This window comes from Hydra vulgaris, chromosome 06, assembly GCF_038396675.1.
Source record: "Hydra vulgaris chromosome 06, alternate assembly HydraT2T_AEP".
Taxonomy (NCBI): Eukaryota; Metazoa; Cnidaria; class Hydrozoa; order Anthoathecata; family Hydridae; genus Hydra; species Hydra vulgaris.
In genome coordinates, this window is record NC_088925.1 from 52,831,115 (window position 1) to 52,844,562 (window position 13,448).

Sequence of the window (13,448 nt, forward strand, 5' to 3'; positions counted from 1 at the left end):
CAAAAAAAACCAACTAAAAATTTGAGGTTAGGATTTGAGAGATATTATTAGCGCAATATTCAAGCAAACAAAATAATGTATTTGTATAAACTAAGAAATATTTTGTTAAATACATTATAAGGGCGAAATTAAAAAAGAAAATTGTTAAAAAACTTACGTAAAAAGATTGTAAAATCAATTTTTAATTACTACTTTGCAACGCTTCACACCAACACGATGACACTTCGGCTATCAACTGACCTCAAGAGGTGGAGTGTTGCCACATGCAAAAAATATTATGCTCTCATACAAAATTCTCAAAATATTTGAGTGTCCCTAGGTACATGGCGTCCCTAGGAGAACCAGTCTCCCCTAATTATGGTGGTCAAAAAATTTTCAATTTGAAAATTGTATCCACCATGTGGAAGATTGTCTATGTACAAAATTTCAGGATGATACCTTATTTGGCTCATAAAATATTGCTATTTAGCAACAATAAAGTATTTTTCAAAAAATGCTGAGTCAGCATAAATAAGAAAATTGAATCCTGAATATCTCAAGAATCGTTATTATTTTATTAACGATTTTGTTGTGAAAGCAAAAATTATTTTTCCAAACATTTATTAAAATGATATTGCTGTATATATCTTTTATTAAAAAATAATCGCGATTTAACTTGAGTTATAAAAAAAAATTTAACATACGTTTTGTGTAAATTTTTGATGCAGCTGTTTATTTAAAATTTAATTTTGAGTAAAAAAAAATGTTTAGGAAGGAAAACCAAAAAAACTAAATTGCTTACTGCTTACGTAAAAAGGCTTAAGGCATACGTAAATCTTTATAAGATTTTATATCTTTATAAGATTTTAAATCTTTATAAGGTTTTAAATCTTTATAAGCTCTACCTATTTAAGCTTTAAAACAAGGCCTGATGTTTAAGGAAAATTCCAAAGCTTAAGAAAAAAATTTAAATAAATAAACTAATAAAAACTAGATAAATAAAAAAAGTGAGTAAAAGTTTTTCAGTAAGAACCAGTAACACGTTTGTGCTAAGGATGTGTGCTGTTGATAAAACCTTTGCTATGAGATCAACAGAAAGTATCTGAAATTTGAAAGAGAATAAAGTATTTAACTGTTTCAAGATGAAAATTCAGGCAAGAGCAGAAGTTATGTCAGAAAGAAATATGGAAACATGGTCTTCAAAGACAAAGAATCTTGATGGTAAAACACAGAAATAGGTAAAGTTGTAGTAGGAAATAAGAAATTTTGTAAAAGTTGAAAAATGCTTTAGAAACAAAAACACTAAGCACAAGGTTTAACAAGCTGTATATGAAGCATAATTAATTTGTTATTAGGTGAATTGCTGGATTTAGAAATGCAGTGTTTAGAGTTGTGAAATAAGTATTTGGGAAAAATAGAAATGTTGTTGGAGAAGACTGTAATTCAGTAAAGCTCAGATACCAAATTAACATGTAGTAGTTTAGTGGTAGAGCATTTACTTTATAATTGAGAAGTTCTGAGTTTGATCCCCAACCATTCCCTGGTAGTACTGCGCCAAGCTTGTTTCTCTCTCAGAATTTAGGTTCTAGGGACTTTCAGAAAATATTTATCATTGTTAAAAAAACAAGCTTAATATTTTATCTTTTTTTCATAGGTCTGATCTTATTGTCTTTCTCAGAGGCTGAAAAACAAGTCAACGGGAAAATAATTTTAGAAAGGAATACATTTTTGACACCCTTATTACTTTCATTATAAAATATAAATTCTTATAAACACTTATAAGTTAGGTAATATGCTAAAAATTTTTTTTTTTTTTTAAACATCTTTTCTTCCAACAAGGCTGTTTTTAAAGTTATTAATGCACTAATTAAGGTTGGAAGTTACTGAAAGAGAAAAGATGAAGATTGTAGAGCAAGATAACGATTGACTGGCGACTTAAAAGATTGCAAATTATATGAATCAGTAAAGCAAGATGAAGGAAGCGAATTCCAAAGAGCTAATGTTCGAGGAAAAAAACTAGACGAATAAGCGTTTTTGGAGCACTTAGGAACAGTCACAGAAAAAGAATGACACTTAATTGAATGATTAGTAACACGAGAATGAATTTTAGTAGATGGCACAAGAGACGCTAGCTCTTTAGAGTAGTGCCCATTATAGTATTTGTAGAAAAGAGAAAAAGAAGCAACATTACGACGATGAGATAATGGTTGAAGGTTGGCTGCAAGAGCAGGTCCAACTATGTTTACAATGCGTTTTTGAACCTTGTCTAAAAGAGAAAGGGCATCATTAGAAGATCCGCCCCAGATATGGCAACAGTATTCCCTACAAGGCCGGATTTGAGATTTATAGAGATAGAGAATAGAATCCGAAGAAAGTGACAAGCTCGGTAAAGAGATGCAACCTTAGCAGATGCTAGCTTTGCAACTGATTTGATATATGGTTTTCAAGAAAGATTGGAAGTAAGAGTTAATCCTAGAAGATGAAGAGTAGGTGACTCATTGAGTACATCACCATTCATAAATATAGGAAGATCTAAATTATTGCGATAACGATTGGATGAAAAAAATTGAGTTTTATCTGAATTAAATTTCACAAGCCACTGTGAGCCCCATGCTGTAGCAGAAGTGAGATCCTTTTCAAGCTCAAATGCCCCCTCCAAGCAATCAGAAGTTGTTGGTTTCTGAAGTCGACAAAAATAAATGGTAGTATCATCAGCAAACAATGCCACCTTAGATGTCAGAATATCTGGAAGATCGTTGATATATATTAAAAAGAGTATAGGGCCAAGAATAGAACCTTGAGGAACCCCTGAAGTTACAGAATAAGAAGAAGAGTGCTGTCCATCGAGGACAACTTTTATGCTACGATTGGAAAGGAAGGATTCAATGATCTTAAAGATGTTGCCGGATACACCATAAGAAGAAAGCTTATGGAGAAGACCAGCATGCCAAACTTTATCAAAAGCTTTTGAAATATCAAGAGCGATGGCCTTAACCTCTCTACCTTCATCTAATGCACGATAAAACCTGTCAGTTATTACTGTTAGCAAATCAGCTGTAGAACAAGAAGATCGAAATCCATATTGATGATCAGAAAGTAAGTTATTAGATTCAAGATGAGAAATTAAGTGTTTATTAATTAAAGATTCAAAAACCTTGCTTATGATAGGAAGAAGACTTATGGGGCGGTAGTTAGACGAATCAGATCGCTCTCCAGAATTTTTGAAGATAGGGATAACAGATGCCGCTTTCCAGCAGGCTGGAAAGCAAGACTCTGATAAGCACTTGTTGAATAGTTTTGAGAGTATAGACAAAGGCTCTGGAGAACACTTCTGCAAGACAATAACAGGTATGTTGTCCGGGTCACAAGCTGTAGAAGGGTCTAGGCAGGACATCACTTTAGATACAGATGCTGGAGTGATATGAATGTCAAGCAATGGATCAACCTGTTTGTTGGCAATATCAGGTAGAACACAACTGGTGGAATCAAGAGATGATATTGATGAAAAGTTTTTAGCAAACAATTTGGCTTTGTCTTTAGGTGAGGTGACAAAGTCTGAACCATACAAGAGAGGTGGAATTATAGATTTGCTCTTATTATTGATATTACTAAAGATTCTCCAGAAGTCACGAGAGCCTAATTTTTGAGATGAGATACGAGATTTCATGGCTTGAGAATAGTGGGTTTTGGCGTTAGACAAAACCTTTTTACAATTGTTTCTAGCAGTAATAAACAGATGTCTGTTTTCTGGAGAATTGTTTTGCTGATAAGTATGGAAGTAACAGTTTCAATTGGCAATCGCAGCAGCACAGTGTGAGGAAAACCATGGAGGAGAGTGAGGCTTGACCTGGAATCGTCGAGAGGGAATAAAAGATTTCATGCGAGCCTGAATCCGCGAAGTTATGTAAGAAGCACATTTGTCGACAGGAAGACGAAAGATTTCTACCCAAGGGCCATCACAAAGAAAATTACGGAAGGAATCCCAGTCAGCTTTACTGTAGTTGTAAAAGGTTCGATAATAGGGGGATTCAGGTGATGAAGAAGAATGAGATATTAGTTTTAGAGAGATCAAACTGATCAGAAGAACCTAAGGATGAATGTGGAGAAACTGAGCACTGACTAGGGTCAGAAACAAGACATAAGTCAAGTAGAGAAGGTAGATGATTCGGGTTGTCAAGAAAGCGAGTTGGAAAGTTGACTATTTGAGTTAGGGATGTAGAAAGGCAAAAGTTGTGGGCTTTAATGCCTGCAGAGTCACTGACACTAGAGCCAAGCCATTCAGAGTGGTGAGCATTAAAGTCACCGACAACAACTATATTAGCTGATGGATAAAGAGAGAGGGCTTGGTCAATATAATCAGAAATAACGTCAAAAAGAGTGCAGTCTTGAGATGAAGGAGAGCGATATAGAACAAAGAGAAAGGCAATAGAGTGAAGTGGTGCTAAACGAAAGCACATGAAAGAATAGTCTGTGGATTCAAACCTTGTTTCACGACAAATGGGTGAATTCTTACGAATGTAAATGCCCAGGCCAAGCGTGTAACTATTTGAGTCTTTACGAATTAAAGGAAGATAACCATCAACACTAAGATCACAAGATGAGACAGCCAAACTCAAATTAGTCTCACAAAGAGCAAGTTGGTCTGGTAAACTTTGCAAGAGATAATACTCAACAGTAGAAAAGTTACTTCGAAGACCACGAATATTAGCGAATGATAGGTTTAGAGAACTTGGTGATGATGATAGTTTTTTGTGTTTTATAGTTTTTGGTACTTTATTCATTTTTAAATTAGATTGAAGAACTTGATATATAGTACTCAGAACACCGTTTAATAGCCCAAGCAATTGCCTCATTACTATTAATAAACCCTAAGCTAACAAAGGGCTTCAAATGTGGCCTTGACAATGCACACTAAAAGTACAAACAGGGACACCATCCATGCGCAACATGGCACTGTTAATACTTTGATATTTTTCAGCTGTTGATGGAATCAGCCTCTCTGAGAGCTACTGCAGAGTTCGGGAACCCTGACTACCAGCCAGCCTCAGAACCATAAAACTGAGTTTTAGAGCTGTACCCTCATTAGGAGATAATAGAATGAGTTGCCTAGTCATAAAAACATAGACACAAGCAAATCCCATGCATTGAGTCAAGAAGATCCAGCATTCAACATCCTAAACTGGAAACAATGTATTAAAAATACATCTGTGCCAGCCTAATAGATGAAGAAGGGGTGCGAGGTTGGTCAACAGATAGAATCTGTTTACCCCTTAAGTCTTTGCCTAGGAGGCCTTCTACAAGACAGTAGCCGGCAGCATTTAACATCTGCCCAAGATGAGTATTTTTATCGAGACACCATCTCTAGCCTTTACTCAACCAAGAGCCCCAAGGCAGGGGGTTTTTTTAAATCGGAGTTGGCATCTCCTAGCCTTTGCCTAAAAAGGCGTATCAACAAGGCAAATATAAATTTAAAAATAGTAATAGAAAGTATTAAGTAGAATAAATTTTTATGTAAGCATAAATTATTAGAAATTCAAAAATCTATTTTTCTAAAAGTTACTGTTTTTTATTCTGTTTTTGATATTGTATATTCATAAATGATAATAAAATTGGAAATAGGGAAAACTGATTATGTATCAGCACACCCTTGAATGTTTTTCCTAGATCTTAATAAATTGTATATTTAAAAAATTATATTTAAATTCTTTATTATTAACATCTGCAATTAATGTAAAAAAAAATAATAAGCAAGAAAAAAAAAACAACCTTTTTTTTGTGTCTAATTATAATTACTCTAATTTTATTATCATTTATCAATATACAATATATACTATGGGTTTGGGCAGCAATCTTTTTTTTTACTGTTCTTTATTTTTTTCTTCTTTTTCTAAAAAAAAAAGAAAAATGGATTTAAATCAACAAAAAGAAGTTGGCAAATTGTATAGTGTATCTATATATGATATAGTGTGTGTGTGTGTGTGTGTGTGTGTGTGTATATATATATATATATATATATATATATATATATATATATATATATATATATATATATATATATATATATATATATATATATTGTTGATGCTAGATCGCCGAAGTTCATCAATAAATCAACTTAAATTTAAAAAGAAAAAGAGAAAGCATGCAAATATAAAAAAGATTAAAAGAATTAAGCATAATTCTAGAAATGAGCAGAGGACAGATGAAGTGTTTATTAAAGATAATGCAAAGACATTTGTGGAGAAAAAAATGGATGATGATAAAAGTATAGACTTGGAACAAAAAGGAGGCTATGATCATGAGAAGATAAGCAAATTATCAAAAGTAAATGAATTAAGGTAAAACATCTATAAATATATGAATAATATGTTTCATTTTTATATTTTGTATATTTTTAGTTTTTTTGTATTAATTATTTTTTTAGTTTCAAATCAATATTGTTCTAAATAATATTTATTTTACCTTGTGGTTTGGATAAGTTTCCATAATGCCTTTTTTTAATTTAAATATGACATTACAGAATAGTTAAACTAACTTCTTACCACCAAATCTCTTTCTGATGTTAACCTTTTTTACAGATCAGGATTGGCTAATGTTATTGTGATACTAGGAAGATTTGCCTATCTGTTTACCAATAGGAAGATTATTACCCAAGATTTTTATCAGAGTGTATATATATATATATATATATATATATATATATATATATATATATATATATATATATATATATATATATATATATATATATATATATACACACATGCTTATATCAAAAAATGCTGCATTAAACTCATACTGCTGTATATCCCGAATCTCCTTTTTTCTATATGTTTGAAATAAACATATTTTCAATGTTTATTTCAACACATTGAAGTAAGGAGATATGGGAGCTTCAGATAAAAATGAATTAAAACCATAATTGTCTTTTCTTTTCAATAAAATGAGGCTTTTATTACAACTAAATGTTTAATTTTTCTTCATTTTTTAATTCTTCAAGTTAGTTTTACTTACATTTGTTGTAACTTCATAAACTATGGCAATAATTAGAGTTGGGCAAATATATTTTTAAAATTTTGAATTTTAAAAATTGAATTTTAGTATTTTAAATATATTCATAAATATATTCGTAAGTCAGAAATTATAGTTTGGTTTATGATAACTTAGTGAGAAAATGCCAGATTTAATAATATCTTGAAAGTTTGCACAGTGGAGGCAAAAAAGTTTTTCAGATATTAGCATAAATGCAAAAAATGGCTATTTATGTAAATTGTTTTTTTATTATATGGTGTATATTTTCTACATTTATAATAATAATAATAATAATAATAATAATAATAATTTTGCTCTCAAACCTGTTCATGTAAAAAAAGTATTTAAAAAAAATGTAAAAAAAAAAAAGAAAAAATCCTCATAAAATTGAATTTCATCTAATAAACATAGTTTTCTTTGAATTATTTAAAATTTTAAAATGTATACCTGCTTTATTTTTTAAAACTTAACAAAAAATAATAGAAACTAAAAAAGGGTCAATATCTTTTTTTGCACATCTCCCCGCTATATGAAACAGTTTTTACAGTTTGTCAATATTGTAGATAAGTTGCGCTAATTTAAGTTTAGTAGGTTTTGAATATTTGACTTGTTTGTTATTTCAGTTTTTTTAGCCATATGGTTTAATAAAAAGGAGTTGAAATTTTTTATTTATCTAATGTCGATCTTGGTCTACTGTTGCTTTTATATATTAATATTCTATACAAATAGGGGATTTGCATAGACAGTAAATGTTAGATGGTGCTATTAATGTTTATGCGTTTTCTTGGATTTGTGTGATTTGCAAATTTCTGTCATGTTGAGTAGCAGAGAAAAAATAGTTTAGGATATTGTAGTTTAATATCTTATCATTATCAAGTAATGTAGCTAAAATAATGTAGCACAACAAAAACAATACAAAAAAGTTCTGGCAAATTTAAAAAAAAATTACAGACATCTACAGGCTTGGCCAGGAAGGCGCAAATACTATTTGATTTTAAAAGTTGACCACGGCTGTTAATATGTTTTGAAAATTTGTATACATTTAAAAAACATGCTAAAAAATTTATCTTAACTATGCAGAAACTTAAGAAAAACTTATCGTAATGAAGCAAATAAATCTTCGTAAAAAAAAATAACAAAAAATAAAATAAAAATAACTTAACAAAAACTAAAATTAAGACTTAACTAAAATAAATAATAAACTTTAATGATACGATTGTTTAGAATAAATAACATTGAATCATTTATCTTTACTGTTTTTATAATGTAAGACTATGGGAAACCCTTTTTAAATAAAGTAACAACTTATGTAACGATTGTTAAATAAATGCTCGCATTTAAAAGTTAAAGAAAAGATTCTAAACAGTTCTTCGCAGTAATTTAAATTAAAAAACAAAAAAATAATTAAATCGTTTATTTAAAAGTTGATATAATTTTATTTTTATTTAAAGACATTTACAGTAAAATATACATACTTATATAAATATAAAAATATATATTCCTAAATATTTGTATAAAAATCATTAGCAGAGATTTGTTACTTTATTTAAATGCATTTCAATAATATAAAAACATAAGTAATGATGATAGTAAAAAAAGTTTTTTTTTTCCTTCTCAAAATCTTTCTACTTTTCAAGTGAACTAACTTTAATGATTCTCATATAAAGTTTATTATTATTTCTCATATAAAGTTTCTCTTCTCATATAAAGTTATATTCTCATATAAAGTTTATTATTTAAGAGACCATTGCTTAAATATTTTTTACTTTTTTTATTATTTTACTTATAAAAATTTTCGTATAATTAAATAATGTAAATGAAACTTTATACAACTTTCGATAATATTTTAATTAACATCATGACCTACTTTTTTATAAGCGTTTTGCTAATATAAAAATGTTAGTAAAGATAAACGTGTCAAAGTTATTTATTTTCAACATTATTATCTGTAATTATTATTAAACCAATTTTTTCAGCGCATTTTTTAAAAACCATGGTTAAATCGTCAAAACAAAATATTATTTGCGTGGTCATATAAAGACTTGAAATCGCACGCTTTCCTAGCTAAGCCTGCATCTAAAAAGTTTTGCATAAAGTTTTGAGAAAAGGCTTTCTAACCTTATTTTTGTTAAAATTGAAAAAATTTCAAAAATTTGATTAAACTTTAATCTAGATCTTTTACAGTAAATGTTCTGAACTTACTCCACTTATTGCGGAGCTGGGGTTCAAACCTGCAGTAATGATTATTTTGAACTTTAGCAGTGCTCTAACCAAATGATTTATCGGGTTGCTCATTTTTGTAAATTAATATTTAATGAGCCGTGATAGTATCCCGGCTCATTAAATATTAATTTTTTTTTAAATTCCTGGTCACCATAGCTCATGAAAATATCTAATATATAATTCATATTTGTCTAAATATTTTCCTCTGCAGCAGAGGAAAACAATATTATCTTAATCATCATTAAAGATATTTACATAAATAATAATGAGTTATTTTCTAAAAAATAAAATTTTAATATTTTTAAATATATGAAAGTTAATTATTTTAAAATAAATATCCTTCATAACAGCAAGCATTTTTTTTTGAAAACAGGACTAAGAAAACTGATCTAAGAACAGGGAGCATTTTGTAAAAAAACAACTAAATTTATCGCCATTCTATTAGCAAACAAGTTCTGAAAGCACACAATGTTGTTAAAATTGAAGAAAAATTTATTTTGAATTTGGCATAACTGTTATTTTTTCTTGTTCAAAAGACAATTACAAAATCAACTATCTAAAATAAGCTTAAAAAAATTTCCTGAGTTATGATTGAAGTATTATGGTTAAAATATAGAGAAAAACCAAGAAAATAAGGTTTTATAAAAGCAAAGTTTGTTGTCTTGACAGAATGTTAATCATCATTTCTTTTAAGCTTAATAATATAACTTTTGTTCTATCTTTCTTGTTTTCAGTATCATATTTTGAGTTATCTGACTCATACAGCAATTAAACTTTGTAATAATTTTCTTAATAAAAATATTTTAGGTGTTTATAAAACACCTTAACTGTTTTAACCATGATGACATACGCACTCATTTCCTCACACCCAGTAATGATTCACACTATTTTTGGTCTTATGGCATGACTGGGATGGGTCTGGACTGAGACCCATAAAGAAAATCGGGTACGGATCCGGTTTGGATCTTATAATTGGTTGATACCTGATATCTGGTTGATAACTAACATAAAGGCAGACCCGTATATACAAGTCGGGTCTGGGTCCAGCTCCGTTAATACCTGACTCATCGTCAAAAAATTTTTGTAAACTAGTTAGATTATATAATTGATTATTATTATAAAATTATATATTGTTATATAATTATATATTATTAAATATATTGGATAATAAACAAAGTATACATTTTGTTTAGAAAAAAATTACAACAGATAATATGTATCTAAGGAAGCAATTATCTAATTTACTTTGTGTGCTTAAATTCTTAAGATGTGTGCTTTAATTTTTCAGAAAAAGAAGAAAAGTAAAGATCAATGAAAAAAAAAAAAACTGCCCCAAACCAAACCCTTAGTCAATGTATTGGGATTTAGTCAGTCAATGTATGTAATAAAGCCCTCACAGCTCCCTATTTCAGTAATACCTTAAGTTCGAGTTTTGATTTCATTTTCTTGATTTTCTCTTATTATTTAATTTTTTTCCAGCAGATCAAACTCCGATGTCACTAATATTGGGTCAAATAAAAGAAAACATTCAAAAAAGACAGTTCATAATAAGAAACATAATCATGTACGCCATCATCGACATAAAATTGTTGGCTCTCAAGAAAATTCACTTGAATCACGAATTCTTTCTGGAATTAAAACTCTCAAAGATGAGCATCGTGCAATTCAAGAACTGACATCAGAAATTAAAAAAGATTTCCGTAAAGAAGAAATTGATGAAATATATAGTTAGCAATTTTTTGACTTATAATTTTGTTTTTATTGTTTTCTGTTAAATGTTTTGTTGTTTTAAGTCATTAAATAGAGTAACATTTATTATTGTTAGTAACATCAATTATGAGTGTTGAATCTTTACTTAATATAAAGTCAGTGTTTGTGCTTGAGTTTGTCATAGTACTGCCAGATGACTTTGAGTCGATCGAGTGAGGCAACCAGATAGTTTATTCCTCAGAGTGTTGTGCCCTCTCTATGATTGAGTCAAGTTCTCTAGTTATTAAAATCATGAAAAACTTAACTAAAAATGTTTAAAAAAAAAACCCATCATTACCACCAAATTGTTTCAATTTCTTTCTTTTTTTACAAATATTCATGATCTTCAAAGCATTTTTTAAATCTTACTTTTTGCAAAATTCATCTGGCATACTTTCTCTTTGTGAGACTAATTTAGTTTTTGGCTGTTTCATCTTTGTATCTCAGAGTTAATGGCTGATTTATCCTTTGATTCGCAAAAAGTGCAATAGTAACATAGTTGGCCTGGGCATATAGTTATGTATCAATTAATCTATTATCATGAAACCAGATTTGAGCTCACTATTCTTTTATGTCCTTTAGCTTAGCTCCTCTTCACTCAATCGCCTTTTTTTTGTCCTTTATTGATCTCCTACTTGCTTTTCTACTCTTTTTGATTTTGTTTCTGACCAAATCAACCAAACTCTTTCTCTTTATCCCAACCAATTTTGTTATTATTGATGACTCTAAAGCTAAAGTTATGTTATTATTGATGACTCTAAAGCTAAAATTTTGTTATTATTGATGACTCTAAAGCTAAAATTTTGTTATTATTGATGACTCTTAAGCTAAAATTTTTTTGCTTTTTTAATCTCCTACTCAGATTTTTAACTTAGTGACTCGCTTTTTAGACAACCCTAAACACTTTAATTCACTCCTTGATTTGTGTCTTGTCTCTAATCCTAGCAAGCAAGAAAACAAGAAGTAACAAAGATTCTTCTTTGTTACTTCTTGTTTTCTTTTAAGCTGTTTGTATCTCATGCTTCGTCAGATTTACCCTATCAACTCTATAGAGCACAAACATTTTTTTTATTATTGCAAGAAATTAATGCAAAAACCTTAGATAAAAAGATGTTGTCTGATCTCAGATGAAAAGATGCTGTCTGACCTCAAGACTATTATCCTATCTCAGATTACTAAAAATTTTTTTTTTTAATTGAGACAGCTGGCAATGTGTTTAGCAAAATCCATTGAAGTCAGCAAAATATAGTAAAACATAGCCAAGATATCATCAAAATGTAATTTAAAAAAACAGTAATATTTTATTTTTAGAGTAGCTGTATACAAAATTAAAAATACTTTTACACTTCCTTTTACACAAAGTTTTATAAATAACCTGTTTATTTAATTTGAAAAAATAACCTGTTTATTTAATTTGAAAAAATAACCTGTTTATTTAATTTGAAAAAAAAAAATTTTTGTTTGATTTTACATAATGTAAATTTACTTTTGTACTTGAGATGTTTGAAAAATTACTTAAGTACTTTAAGTTACTTAAGACAGACATCATCGTAAGGTTGCATCACTTTCTGTTTTCTACCCTACCTTGTAAAGTTGTATTGTAAGGTTGCATCACTTTCTGTTTTCTACACCACAATACCATCTACACTATTTACAAACACTACCTTGCTTGCTGCTCAAGCAAACTTTTATCAGATTTTTTATCAACCAAAACTCAATCTTGCATGACTCGTCATTCAGGTAAGTTGTATCATTTTACTGTAGCTATACCTTCATGCTAACAAAAAGTTTATTTGTCTAGTTTTTTTCTGTGAACATTGGTAGTTCTCTCCCATCTTCATGTTTGACTGATACATTTACAGTTTTTTTGAGTCTTTTGTCAATCTCTTTCTTGATCTTTTAATTTCAATATTATTAAATATATATGAATAAAAAAAATATTTAATATCAAAAATACTTATTTTTATTAACTTGAAGTTAGTTATTTTCCTTTTTTTTTTTTTGTCTTTATAGAATGTATAATATATATAACTACAATATGTGGGAACAATATGATTTTTTGAATCTCCATTTTATATTATTTTTAGGTCATCGGTATGGTTATTTTGCTGGTTTAAGCAGGCAACTTTATGGTAAACATGTGTCAAAATCTGGAATGACAACTCACATAAATATTGAAAAGTTTGATAATTCAAAAAAAGTTTTTGAAAAACCTGATGTTCATATTAGAATGATTGATGATCTTAATTTATCTCCCAGAGAAGTATGCTTTCACACTTGTAAGTTATTTAATGTAAAAATGAAGTTTTGTTTAAAAGGTTTTTATATAACCATTTTATTTAGATTTAAAATTTTGAATTTTGTGTTAGCTTTGTGAAGTGTCTTTAGTTTCAAAAGCAAACTAATAAGTCAACTGTGTTTCTAATATAATAAGGATTGCTGTATGAGCGTGTGTTGACTGTATA

General features: G+C 29.0%; 1 protein-coding gene across 2 annotated transcripts in view; it reads left to right on the forward strand.

Moving 5' to 3' along the window:
• LOC100212584 (band 3 anion transport protein) overlaps positions 1-13,448 on the forward strand; it is a 66,162-nt gene that overhangs the window by 14,894 nt on the left and 37,820 nt on the right. Inside the window, exons 4-6 of one of the 2 annotated variants that reach the window (XM_065800449.1) lie at positions 6,068-6,317; positions 10,714-10,961; positions 13,071-13,246. In XM_065800449.1, coding sequence (XP_065656521.1) covers positions 6,068-6,317; positions 10,714-10,961; positions 13,071-13,246 — 674 coding nt within the window. The remainder of the gene's footprint in view (positions 1-6,067; positions 6,318-10,713; positions 10,962-13,070; positions 13,247-13,448) is intronic. The other variant, XM_065800450.1, reaches the window with a different exon arrangement.